Source organism: Microchirus variegatus (assembly GCF_963457635.1).
Source record: "Microchirus variegatus genome assembly, chromosome: 1".
Classification (NCBI taxonomy): Eukaryota; Metazoa; Chordata; class Actinopteri; order Pleuronectiformes; family Soleidae; genus Microchirus; species Microchirus variegatus.
This window is the reverse complement of record NC_139802.1, coordinates 11,248,782-11,262,804: the sequence shown is the minus strand read 5'-3', so window position 1 is coordinate 11,262,804 and position 14,023 is coordinate 11,248,782. Positions and strand designations below refer to the sequence as shown.

Below are 14,023 nucleotides of genomic sequence, written 5' to 3'. Positions count from 1 at the left end.
TACCCACCTCCTCCCATCATGTCTCACAGTTGGCTCCTTCCTTTCTGACTGTCTTACACTTTGCCATTGCTGCACTAGTAAAGTGCATTTGCTGATGCCTTGTGTAGCCAGGCTCTGGTCTTCTTCCTTTTCTCCTATTTTTTTTAGGCTTCTAGCTGTCCAAAGGCAGACAGTATGCCATAGTTATAAACAAATATGGCCCATTTCACTGGCAATATCATGGTTTGCATCCCAAATGAAGTCCCACACTGGGCTTCATTCTCTGCAGTCTGCAGAGAATGATTTTATTTCCACATCAATTGGATTGAGAGATTGTGACTGAAATATAAATCAATTCAAAATAATTTGGAGATGAATTCACCCTCAGATGATGGACGTCTCATTAATTCACTTTTCAGGTAAATGCTTGTGTCACAGTCTTAGTGGATAGACATATCCTGCATCTTAGACGCATAATCATTACATTTAGAGTAGAAATCTCATCATATCTTTACAGATATATTATAGCTATCATCTAAATTAGTGAAAGGGTGTAGACTTTCAGTTAGTTTGCATTTGACATCAACGTTGAGAGGGAAAAATAAATCTCAGTGACTTGTTTTTCTGGTACCGCACATACTACTTTGAGTATTTTCTGAAACTGAACAGTGTGTTCAAGGTCATGTAAAATAAACAAACAAATTCAACATCCAGTCGGCAGCTGTTCAGTGGAATGAAATGATTTGATGTTTAAATTAACATAACAGTCACAGTAAACCCGATAACCACTCTTACTAGTGAGGAGCACAGAAACATCTCTAACTAAACACATTGGGCCTTGAGGGAGAATACTTTTTTAAAGTTTGTAGTTTTGTCAGCCAATAACAGAAATGTGAGGCTGCATTGGGCACAGGCTCACAACAAGTGGACAGCTGAAGACTTGGAAAAACTTGGTCTGCTCTGATGAATCTGGATTTCTGCTGAGGCTACAGATGGTCGAGTCAGAATTTATCATAAGCAGCATGAATCCATGGACCCAAAGTGCCTTTCCGCCTTGCAGTCCGGGTTGTTGATGGTGGTGTATAATATTTTTGGCACACTTTTACCTATGAATCCCACACTTAATACCAATCAATCAAAGGTTTGAATGGAATAATCTGTCTGAGTATTGATTCTGATCATGTGATCATTTTATGACCACAATTTTCAATATTTAATGGCTACTTCAGCAGAATAGGGTTGGTTATTTGAACATGACATTGAGTTCCTATCAATGTCATTTCCAATTCTGTGAAGTTAGGATAGATAAATGAAACCTGTGAATTTATCGCTGCATTTGATGTCAAACCTCATTTTATGTAAGCCTTACACTGCAAACATTGCCTCGATGACTTTTATCACAAAATCAGCTTGGAGAATCTTTGAAAAATTGCACTATATCTCCAAAACTTTTTTGCTTTTTTATTATTATCCACATGTGGAAAAAAATGTCACACTTTGGAGAACCCATGCACTTGTTCTATAGTTGCTATTCTTCAACTGTTTTATTTTTGGCTGCTCTTCTTGGCGCTCTCTTACTCTCTCCCTCCCACTCCCACTCCCTGGCTTTTCTTAGCTACTAAGTATGGTGGCCTTTCTCGTTATTTAGCTCCCCGAAGAGGTGTTTATTAATTATTCTGATTCTTCTGTGGCCAATCCTGCTGCTGTGTTTACACCCATCCACCCACCATTGTGTGCCCTGTTAATTTTTTGTCATTTTTCCTCCTACAAGTGCAGTGTTGAAGTGTTAACTGTGCCTCCAAACAGGTGGAGATGTTGTTTGCCTTTTTGTGGTGCTTTATTTTGTATGTCCTCCTTTGCACTACTTACTCACTCTACAGAATGCTAATAATGTGTCATGTGGAAAATGTCTGCGTTGTAAAAAAATGCTTTTCAGAGTTATTTCAGGTCCCCCTTCTGTCATTTCTCTTTTATTACTGTTGGGGCAGTGCAGCAGCATGTTTTAATGTAGCATTGTGCACAGTGGTTTCACAATATCCTATTGACATATGAAAAACACACATATGAACATGTTTGTACATATATATCACTTATCATAATTAATGCAGTGCCTGTAGGAAGTATGTATTCCTATAGTGGGAGCTGAAGAAGATTTTTCAACAACAGCAAGCTATGCTAATGCTAATCGAAAATGAAGTGCCTAATGAGGTTGCACAGTGTTATGTATTATGTTAGCCCCACACTAATGCTAATCGTAGCCTCGCTAGCTTACCTTTGGAAACAGGTTCGCCAAGTTAGTCTCAAAGTAGTAGCATGCTAATGCAAAATAAATATGTGCTCGCGTATTGGTGAATGGACACCTCGTCCTTTCAGTAAAATACCACTTTCTGCGGTGAACCGTGTGAAAATGTCTCACCCACCGTGAGGACAGCCTCTTCACTCCCACCTCCAGACAGCACAGCTGCTGCTGATGAGCCGCTACCTGCCTGGTGTAGCGTGATAAATTAGCGAAAGTGCAGCATGATAAATCAGTGAAAATTAAAATTCCTCCAAAAAATGTGAAAATCAAGTATGCACACCATCGGGCCATGCTCAACCATATCAAAAGTCTTAGGGCGATCTGACTAACGGTCAGCGGGATATGCCTGTCACAGGCAGACACAACTTGCTTCATAGATAGATGTTCACAAATCAAACGTTTTGTTTATATGATATATTTAGGTCTATCTATTTACTTTTGTTACCATTTTTCCCCCTTAACATAAAAGTAGCCAACTACTATCTATTAATTAATATAGCTGGGATCATAATAGTTTTAAGGTTTTAAACACAACACCAGGACTTTCTGCACCTGGCAAGTGGTGTTGTAATCACATTGTTCCAGTGGAGTCCAATGCCTCTGTTGAGAAATACTTCAGGGATTGCGTTGTAATTTCACAGTGATTGCTTCAGATCACAGTCGGGAAGGATTGTGCGATTACAACCTCCGCTAGAACAGCTTTGTGACTTGTCCCAGTTTCTAAATGTTATGATAAAGGAGAGAAGAAGAAAAAAAACGTGCTCAATTATGCAATTACAAGCCTATTAAAAAGAGGCACTGTAATTACATGTTAAAATGTCATGTTTGGTTTTAATTTAATGATTCCCTTTTTTCCTTAGGTATTGCATGATATATTAACTATGCAGTGGATATTCAACAGTGAATCAGTCTAGTAGTTGCTGATCTTCACTGTACACATTTTGTGCAGAAGAATGATTGCTGTCCACACTTGTGTGTTGTGACTCTGTTCTAAGCAATAGGTTTGGATTCGTGCCCAGAACCACTGCCTCCCAGTAACGGCCAAAGAGTGGGCGATCGCTACACTGTGGGTGACATGGTGTCTTTCCAGTGTGATCAAGGCTTTTCATTACAGGTAGGGCAAAGCATATATCAAGTGTCCTGTTTTTAATACCAGCCATAAGTGAGTTTTAAGAACATTTTAGAACATTTTCTGTTTTCATTTTCTAAGGCAAGATGTGTTTGAATCACTTTCAGTATATTAATGCTTGTAGTTTTATTTGTAGTGTTTGTTTGTCTCTCTGAATGTCCGTGCGACTGCGTCCTATTTGTTTCAAACGCAGCTTTAATTCTTGCAGTCCTTGCTGTGGTGTTTTGAGCTGAAGAACGTTTTAAGGCCATGATATGGAGCAATGTAGTTTACACGTTTATAAGTAGTTTATAAGCACTATTGTGTAAAAATTAATCCGTTTTTTTTTTTTATTTTTTTTTTTTTTTAAATCATACAGCAATAACACATTATGACTTTTTTAATTGGCTGGCCACATGAAATTGATTGGGTGTCCGCAAATGGCCCTCGGGCTGCGAGGGCCATTTGAGTTTGAGATCCCTGGCATAGAGTAATACAATGCCTAATTAAAAAATTACATCAAATGGCCCAGCGGGAGTGCCAAAATAAGTCAAATTAAATAAAAAGGCAGCGGTAACCAAATGGGTACTGTCCACTGGTTAATTTTTAGGACCTGCTAAAATATGCAATTACCCAGATAACATTGAAACACCTGCTTGCTTTTTCTCTTGGACCAACTCACTTGATCCAATGAAAATTCACATCTCTGTACTTTGGTATTGAATATGGTGTTGTTAATGTTATATGAGACCACATTGACCACAATATTTATCCACATTGCTCAGCAGATTATTTTTTATCATGTAATGAAACTAACTCTGTGACTATTTTTAGATATGTATACATTTTTATCACATTATCGTCCCCCCCTACTTCGATTGGCCATTATCAGGTATGTCCAATGGCCAATTGTGGCTCACGGTCAGATTTTGTACGGCCCGCAGCTTTCGTTTTATAATAAAACGTTATAATTATATATGGCCAGGGACGACCTGGACGGAAAAGAACAGCCCTGTCCAGGATTTGCAACCACATGCAGCCACCTCCTATTGTTATTTATCTGACTGTAAAAGAGAGGCTGTATTTTTTCATTTGTTCACTCCTATGGCTTAGATTTGCTTGCATTGCCTTTTTAAAATTATAAATGTGACAATGAAGATAAACGTATTTACAACAGCGCATTTCTATGTTATGTTATCTTTTAATGTTAAAAAAAAAAAAAAAGGCCCCCTATATGGCATCAAGTGAAATAACAAATTCCTCCGTACTTACACCCAGGATTTTGATATCTGCAAATTACCTTTAATAATATTTATCACTTTCAGATCATCTTTAACAACCAACAGAAGTCAAAGCTTTTAGAGAGGATGCTTTTCTTTTCTTGTTCTCAGCTGTAGCACATCTCTCTGTAGTTAGACCACAGGTGGTACTTTTGTCCAGGAAACAGCAAGAGGTCCCTGTCCTGCTCTTGATGCCATCAAATATTTAAACACTAGACCTTGAGATGGAGATTTTGAGAAATCCAAATAACAGAGAAAAGACCAGAGAGGACTGAAAATCTGATGCAAACTGCCAACTGCACAATATTTTGAAGGAAGTGATTATGTTGTTTGTTTTCCTGAACAGGGTAATACATACATTACCTGCATGCCTGGTCCTGTCAGAAGATGGAATTACCCCGTGCCTCTGTGTTTAGGTAATGTACTCTTTTACACCGTCTAGTATCATGAGCATACAGGGGTTCAATGGGGGTGAGCATCGACCAGCATCAATGTTGTTTTACCTTTTCTTCACGGTATTTTCCTTTGTATCATTTATTTTCCTTTTTTTCCTCTCCCATTCCAATACCTTACTTATGCACAGCCACACAATAGATCACTGGCTTAACAGAGGACTTGATATTGTATTATAGAAGCAGTCATTTCAATTTAAGATTGGGTTGGGGAGTGGAGGCAGGTGACATGGGGGAAGGGATTAAGAATTTCATACTTTCCCTCTCTGTCAAAAACTAATACGGCTTTGCACCATCTCAGTGTGTTTGTTTTTTTTGATACCCCTGATGAGAGTCTTTGGTCTCCCCCGACGCTTCTTCTGAAGTCAGTTGTCACAGTGATTACCAAGGAGTCGCTTCACACATAGTTTTGACACTTGACTGGTTCGTTTCCTCCCAGTTGCACATGCAGCATATAAACACACACGTACAGTACAGTGCAGTGCAAACACATCTTTACAGTGAAAATAAACCCGCACAAAAACACACTTTTAAACAGAAGCACGCATGGTCTGTGCTCTTCATGTACATGTTCTGTCCCTGTGGTTTTCACACTTCACTGCAGACATAAATCCCAGCTTAACTGTTGAGAGGCCTTTACTTGAAAGCGTGCGCTCCCTCGTTAGTCCGAGGCCTCGTCGTCTGCGGTGCATACACTGATCCCCACATCCCAGAATTTGTTTTCACTTTGCCACTTTTTTTTTGCAGTTTGCCGTTAAACTAGTTTAAAAGTTGTTGCCCTCGTGAAAGAGTGAAACATTATGAAGATTTCTTCAGTTTCATCGTTTTCTATGAAAACAGTTTACGTGTGTTCTTTTGTTTGTTTGTTTGATAGTCCCCAAAGAAATTGCTGCACTGCCCTTTGTGTTTTAAGCCACTTGCCACATAAATAAGAATGGAATGCTTTAGCTACAAGTTTACATTAATGCCTCTGGTGACTGTAATTGCATGACACCTGGGTGTTTATGTAAGACTAGGGCATATGCCACAGGCGGAGCGAGGGGAGGCGGGGTGAGTGTAACCTTCACTGCAAGCTGAAGTGTTCACCAACACACATTCAAAGAAAAGAGGTGGGTAGATGCAGGGGGGAGGGTGAAGTAATCACTGCCACTGCTGAGCGCCGGGTTGCTGCACTGAATACTGACTCCCTCATTTATTTTAATTTAAAGCACCACCAAACAAGGTATCTGCCACAGTCTGGTGTCATTTCACAAATACTCTTATGGTGCATGATCCACACAGTCAAGCAGAGATGTACAAGCCACACATCACACGGATACCCTCAAGCTTAGAGAATTCAAGCTCAGAGATATTAAGCACACAAGGAACACGCACAGAACTTCATCTACTCCCTCATCCATGTAGCTGCCTCTCCTGCAGTCTGTATATGAACACGAGCACATAATGTGCATGTTTCTAATACACACAAACTGAACCAGTATGCATAGTCTTCGCTGTACAAACACCTACTGTAGCAATCATTTATCAGTTGGGACTCTCACGCATACAAAGTGTTCTTTGTCGTCCCTCTAGCCTCTCAGTCATTGTTTTACTTAGTTTTAACTTTTTTTGTTTTCCTACTGAGCCATTCTGCGGAGACGTAACATGCTTCTCTCCTTTTTTGGTTTCCCTCAGCTCAGTGTGGAGGGTCTTTGACAGATTTCAACAGCGTCATTCTCAGCCCAGGCTTTCCAGGGAATTACCAGAGCAGCCTGGACTGCAGCTGGAGAGTTCAGCTCCCTATTGGCTTCGGTCTGTCATTCTCTCCTCTCCTCTCCTCTCCTCTCCTCTCCTCTCCTCTCCTCTCCTCTCCTACACATTCCACCTTCACTGTGTTCATTCATATATTCTTTATGATGTTCTCCTACATTTACCCCGTCCTTTTGCTTTTTAGGGATCCATCTGCAGTTTCTGAACTTCTCAACAGAGCCTGTTCATGACTATCTGGAAGTGCGCTGTGGGGGTCAGGAGACAGGAACTGTGATTGATAGGTTCAGTGGCCCCATGGTGCCCAACTCCCTCTTTAGCACCACCCATGAGACCACGCTCTTCTTCCACAGCGACTACTCCCAGAACAAACCAGGATTTCAAATTGTCTACCAGGGTGAGGAAGGGAGGATTTGTCCGAATGGCAATGTAACAATTAGATGTTATTATAGACGCGTTTTGAAGTAAAATGGAAGATTGAGAAGTTTGCTAATGGAATACTTAAAAGATCATCAGTCAGGTTTGAGACTGATCAGGGACTGCGATTAGTCCAGCAGACACTTGTACCGAGGCTGTAAGATTACAAAAGGGTAAGGATAATAAAAATCAATATTGACCTCTGCTGAGACACTCAAGAGGAGATATCCTTGAATAGTAATAGTGCTAGGTTTATCAGCAGGGGTTTTTAATGCAATAAAGCCAATATGGACATTAGATATTCCTAACAGACTGATAACATGACAGTTTCGGTACATAATCTCAAAAATTGAAAAATGACATCCACTATAATATCTATAATTATAAAATAATGACTTGCACAAATACAACATTACCAGCTTTTAGTGCCTCACAGACTTTCTCTCTTTGAGGTTGTCATAGCGATTACACTTATAATATTATAACGGTGGTGTCTGATTTGATCTAAAGAGCCTGTTTCATTTTCTGCTATTAATGGGCTTGATTTTCTGTTTTCCCCCCAGCATATGAGCTACAGAGGTGTCCCGACCCAAGGCCGTTCCGTAACGGCATTGTGATCGGACAGGATTATAGCGTGGGGATGACTATTTCTTTTGAGTGCCTGCCAGGTTACACCCTGCTTGGAGATCCGTCACTCACATGCCTGCATGGAGTCAGCAGAAACTGGAATCACCCTGTACCTCGCTGTGAAGGTAACAGGCTAGTGTCACATAATCACAACAGGTGTTTCTCACAGAAATAAACAGATCTAAATTTACAGCATCAGCAAATTCTATTCATCGGTGTTGTTTCCACAAACTCGCTGGGAAAATATTTAAATTGATGCGCCCTAATAAATCTGTGAGAAATTTACACGTACTACTTTTTGCGAAGCTGAAGTAAGTAAAGATTGAGATTCTTTTCACACTAAAAGTAAAGTCTTTGAAATGATTTGAAATACAAGAAAATATAAGAATATGCTTTATACACTCTGTTGTCCCGTCCGTTATTGTGGCACATTAAAGCACGTGACAAAATTTTACCACCAATGAAGCGCCACTTTACGGACCTATAAACTGATCCAGTCCATTATGGTGATATATGGAGCATTTGCAAGTCTTTATTACAAAGCTGATAAAGCTTGTCTCAGTTGTAAATTTCAAGGAGACTTCTCAGATGTTTCTTTGGTATAATAAATTACATCTTACCTCTTATCAGTAAGCAGCCATACGTTTCAATAAGTGAAAGTGTTTTTTTTTTACTTTTGTTGTGCTCTGTAGCCACTATATTGTCCTTGTTGAGTTTACTATTTTTTAATCCAGGCCAATGCTATAGCTTTTCCCCCCAATTCAAAGACAAATTTTAGCACATCCCCTCCGAAGAGGAATGATGGTCATCAGGCTCCAAGCAACAACTAACCCTCCCCTGCAGATGTAGCTAAAGCAATATCAACAGCAACTGAATAATACACAGTTACAGTTTATCAACAGTTTTCACTTAAAGTTAATCAAAAATTGGATTTCTAGTTTCATCTAGATGCTCTGACTCTCATCCCTCCCTTTCAGCTCTCTGTGGTGGAAATATAACATCTCTGAATGGCACGATTTACTCACCTGGACACCCAGCTGACTATCCGCACTTCCAGGACTGTATGTGGACTGTCAGAGTGCCTCCTGGTTATGGCATCTACATCAATTTCTCTGTTATAAATACAGAGCCAATCTACGACTACGTCACTGTGTGGTAAGTCCTCATTTCCTTCTCGGTTGATGTTGATCAGTCATCAGCTTGTGGCACATATGAAGCACACACTGCATTAACAAGGGTCCTTAGGGTTAATAATACTTTGATACTGCATTTTATGCATCTGCTTTGGGTCTTAGGGTACTATATGGAAAGTATAAGTTATTTATTTTCCTTTACACAATGCCAAAGCGATCCTAACCAGATGTACACATTGAATAAAAGTTAACAAAATGTTAAGGCCATCTGCCAGCTGGGCAAGTTTTGCATTTGACACTGTAGATGAGCCAAAACCTATTAAAATATGTTGACCTTTGGCTAGACGTTTAAGGTTTTTTTTTTTTTCCTTTCTCTCCAACAACTTATTTCCTCATGGCAGCTTTCTGAAAACAAAATAGGTTGTGGTGCGTGATGAAATAAAAGTAACCGAAATGGAGACTGAGTCAGTGTGTCCTGCTGTTTAGCTCCAGTTCCCCAGTAAGTACTACATGGAAAAGATAGAAACGTGTCTCAGAATGGAAACATGTTTGTTAGATATATAGAAAGAATAGAAACTTTATCTCTGTACAATAAAAATACTGCAGTAAACTATATTACCAGGCTCCCAATACAATACACTCTCACCCTGTCTGTCTGTCCCCTCCCTCTACTTCTGTGTCGCCTCTTTATACCATAGTATGCCTCTGGCACTCATGGAGCTGCCCTCATGGGTGATGCAGGGGGGAAATGCCTCCGAGCATCTGGGGCTACAAATCCAAGCATAGGACGAGGCAGCCACTGGCACCACTGTTTTCAAATGAAATGGCGCATAAACAATCTGTCCCCTGATGGCAACAATTCATTTTCCTGCCTCACTGCCATCCCCCATTTTGCTGATCACTCTGACATGACACTTTTTGTCAATATGTGCAATAGGAGCACATACACAAAACAGCATTTTTGTGAGGATCGTTCAGGTGAACGCTACCTGAAAAGTGCCCTTCATTCGTTCTACAAAATATGAAAAGGCTTTTGTCTCGCATGAATCTGTCTTTTTATATTTTCACATCCACACTACGCACAAAGATTGCTATCTGTCTTATTTTGAATACAGACCATGGCAGTGTTTTCACAAGGGTTTTCTCCTGCTCTCATTAGCTGAGGTGTTTTGCACTTGGCAGCTAAAGCATGCCTCATAAATGACTTTCGCTGCTAATGACACATTCTATTATCACCCCTGAGCCATTCATTCATCTTAGGGAAAGGGATATGGATTCAATGGTCACGGTTTTATGTTTCAAATGTGATGCAAATTTCCTGAAAATATCCTGGTAGTAAAGCCTGTGTTTTGTCTAATCCATGTGACAAATCAGGCTACATCTTCATATAGATTTAAATTATGATTCCAATATTACCATTAATTAGTGATTAGTTACCGCTCACTGAATTTCAGTACTGGCCTCAATCACCCAATGGAGCTAAAAACGATGACTGGGTTTGATTGCTCACTCGTAATATTAAACAAAATCTCTAAAGGCTGCGACATTTTCTGTCGTCTTATAGAAAATATTTTCCTCTTGTGTGTCTGTCCTTGAATTTATCACTCCATTCATTGTAGACACTTCCTTTCAGCTCCACATCTGGGATTCGAAGTTCCACTCACACCACCTGAAATATATAATATAAGCATGTTCTGGGTCTGCTCCTGGGGTCTCCTCCCAGTCACTTGTGCTCGACTGAAAAGCGTTGCCAGTCCTCCTCATTACATGTCTGTACTGCGTCAACTATCTCTCTTCAGGAGGAGCTGTGGCGCAGCAGGTCTAGCTGGGGTTTTTACCAAATATCTGGCTTTTCACTCCGACTCCTGCACAGCAAGCTCATTTCAGCTCTTTGTGTCCATAAATTGAGAACTTCACCTCAGGCTTAGCTCAGCTTTAAACATGACATTTTAGTCGTATGCCACTTGTCAATTTCACACTTCATTGTAACCTCATTCAGGAACAAGGCCCGTGGATACTTAGTCTTTCACTTGGGGCCACAACTCCAACTGCCAAAGATAGATGCTTTCCAAGTGACGTGTCAAACATGACAGGCTGACAATGTCCAAGGCCTTCAGCATCTCAGGGTGAATCTCATTCACCGCTGGCATCAGGCCATCACCATTTCAGTGACTCTTACTACCCCCACCAATTACTTTGTATCTGCTTTGTAATTTAAAGGTGCCAGAAGGGGTTGCTAGACTTGTTTTCCTCACTTGAAATGTATCAACATTGTCACATCTTGGAGATGTTTTGCTTGTGCCCCTGCCATTTTGTGTAAATCATGTTGTTTTTTTAATGTAGACAGACCTGCCACAGATAACACCCACATCACCCCCATCCCTCATTGAGGGTGAAAATCATAAAAGGTCTTTATGATTCAATTGCATTTTCCATCCCATGGCTACAGTTACTTATGCTTCATGGTATTCAGTTAAGTGTCAGAGGTTTTGTGATAACCATCCATACATTTTCTACATCAAATGTTTTTTTCCTTGGGGTCTAAAACCTTGTGATAATCTTCATGTACAGAACAGTCAAGTAAATTCTGTTTTGCATGAATAAAACGATGTCACAAAGATATCACAAAGGCAAAATTGTACTCATCAATATGTAATGTGGGGTCACAAGCTTCTGCACTACACTGCCTCCCTATTTAAAATATACCGAACTTTTACTTTGACACTGATGATTAATGTAAAACTTTTTCTCAACTCATCAGAATGACTGTTGGGTTCAGAAAGTATAACTAGACCTGCTCTTTGATCCCAGCAAGTTATTACTGGTATTTATTCATAAATCATTTTTGCTCTTTCCTCACTTACACTCTCTCTCTTCCGCTCTGCGTCCTCCTCCATCCTTTATGCTTTCAATCTTTCTGCCTCCATCCCTCCCGACCTCCTCCCCATCCGCCCTTTCTCTGCTTCTCTGTATCAGGGACGGACCTGACCAGGCCTCCCCTCAAATTGGTCAGTTCAGCGGCATTTCGGTCCAGGAGGGCGTGTCCACCACTGCCAATCAAATCCTCATCAAGTTCCACAGCGACTTCAGCACGAGCGGCTTCTTTGTGCTCCTTTATTACGGTAACCTCCTCTTTTATTCCAGCAAAGTAAAGACCTTATAGACCCTTATTCATCTGATCGTCGGTTCATCGCACGGCACGGAGTCGACCGTAGTAATGAAGATCACATATGAGCAAGTAGAGATTGTCCCCACGTTTGGAACACCCTTAATTTTCCCAGAGTGAAAATGTCTTTTTTTTTTTTTGGCTTAGTCTCATTTTACAATATGGCCCTGCCTCCAGGCTGGAATAATTATAAATGATGAACGCCTTGCTGTGCCTATTTTTCAACTGCACTATTAAAACGCCCATTTGAAAGAGGTTGATTACTTGTAAAATATCCCTCTCGGGTAAATTAGTGATGATCGTGAACAGCAATAGGTAACTGTTTATGATCTAATCAGGTTACAGTAAGATGGGAGAGAAGTGAATGTGCTGCAGTTAGAGAACATTACAGTGTTTTTTCTTTCCTTTTTTCTTTTTTTTTTACATAAGGCATGTATACTTTAAGGAATGGATTTTAGAATTTGTCCTCTCACCAACAGCGTACCAGCTGAGGACATGTCAGCCACCCCCACCTGTTGCCAACGCCACTATCCTAAGCGATGATGACGAGTTTGAAATAGGTTTGTCTTGTTTTTTTTTCCTCTTGTTCACTGGCCGGGAACAAAACCTAATAAAATACATTTGCAGCAGACGTGAGCTAATTTGCTTGGATAGCCCTAAACAGAGTGAGAAAATAGGACGAGGCGTGTTCCCTTCTTTTTTCCCCATTAATTAATTGAGTTCATCATTGGCTTGTTGAAACTGTTTTTAGTCTGCGAGTATAGTAATCCATCTTCTAATTTCACAGTTTGAAACGGCTTTGTCTCTAAAACAGTTTAATTTGAACGTACAATGTTTTATAATGCTGATGCTCGACATGTTTTTTTTGAGTTTTTCGTTCTAATTCACCGGCCCCTGTGCTCTCTGTCTTTCTCTTGTTGTGCACTTAGTTTTATTAGTTTTAGGGTAGTGCTAATTAACTCTCCATTTAAGCTGTTTTTATTTTCCGTGATCAGAGGTGTATAGTCGAGTAGAACCTGTGTGGCTAGTGGCTGTCTTTTTCTGTTATTCTATTATTTTGCATTATTTTTGCAGAATTTGTGTGTGCATGCTCGCTCAATTCTGTAATGTTATGAAGTGCGTTCGGTTCTCCGTCTAAGGTGTGTCGGTCTTTGTTAGAAAATGTGTTGTCGGTTGCTGTTTTAAGTGCTTGTGCTGGGGAAGCTTGCACTAACATAGCTCTGTGGAAATGTGTGTGTGTGTGTGTGTGTGAAAATGACCTCACAGGGGACATTATTCGGTACTCGTGCCTGCCAGGCTTCACCTTGGTAGGCAGTGAAATTCTGACCTGTCGGCTTGGAGAACGTCTACAGATGGATGGACCCCCACCAGTCTGTCAAGGTTGGTTGTATTCAGTGTTTGTATGTGTTTTCATGTTTTTGTGAGGCTTCATAAATGTTCTGAGTGGGTGTAAATGTTGATTTTTGTTCATGCACCTAAAAAGATAAATATTTTTGTGTATATTAAATGCATGTGCCTGTGTGTGTGTGTGTGTGTGTGTGTGTGTGTGTGTGTGTGTGTGTGTGTATTTAATTCTGCTTTTCCAAGGTTGCTTGCACTCAGCAGCACCTACTGTTGATGCATCACTTAACAGACTGCCAGCAGGGTCCCTTCCAGCAAGCTCCCGGCGGCAAACACTATCTCCATTCTAATTTATCAAGACTCACAGTCAGAATACCACTGACCCAAGATTACAGACCTGTGTTCCCTTAGAACCAGCACTCGACTGTGATGGATCAGTGTGAAACAAATTACAGATCAGCAGGTTTCATAGACA

At 40.4% G+C, this 14,023-nt stretch overlaps 1 protein-coding gene across 1 annotated transcript in view; it reads left to right on the top strand.

Annotated features, from left to right (window-relative positions):
- Nucleotides 1-14,023, top strand: part of LOC310929905 (CUB and sushi domain-containing protein 3-like) — a gene marked incomplete at both ends in the record, with an annotated part of 208,391 nt that overhangs the window by 133,029 nt on the left and 61,339 nt on the right. Inside the window, 9 exons of the mRNA XM_083892768.1 lie at nt 3,274-3,392; nt 5,013-5,082; nt 6,793-6,909; nt 7,052-7,261; nt 7,845-8,033; nt 8,886-9,063; nt 12,018-12,163; nt 12,687-12,767; nt 13,474-13,587. Of these exons, the coding sequence (XP_083748894.1) occupies nt 3,274-3,392; nt 5,013-5,082; nt 6,793-6,909; nt 7,052-7,261; nt 7,845-8,033; nt 8,886-9,063; nt 12,018-12,163; nt 12,687-12,767; nt 13,474-13,587 (1,224 nt within the window). The remainder of the gene's footprint in view (nt 1-3,273; nt 3,393-5,012; nt 5,083-6,792; nt 6,910-7,051; nt 7,262-7,844; nt 8,034-8,885; nt 9,064-12,017; nt 12,164-12,686; nt 12,768-13,473; nt 13,588-14,023) is intronic.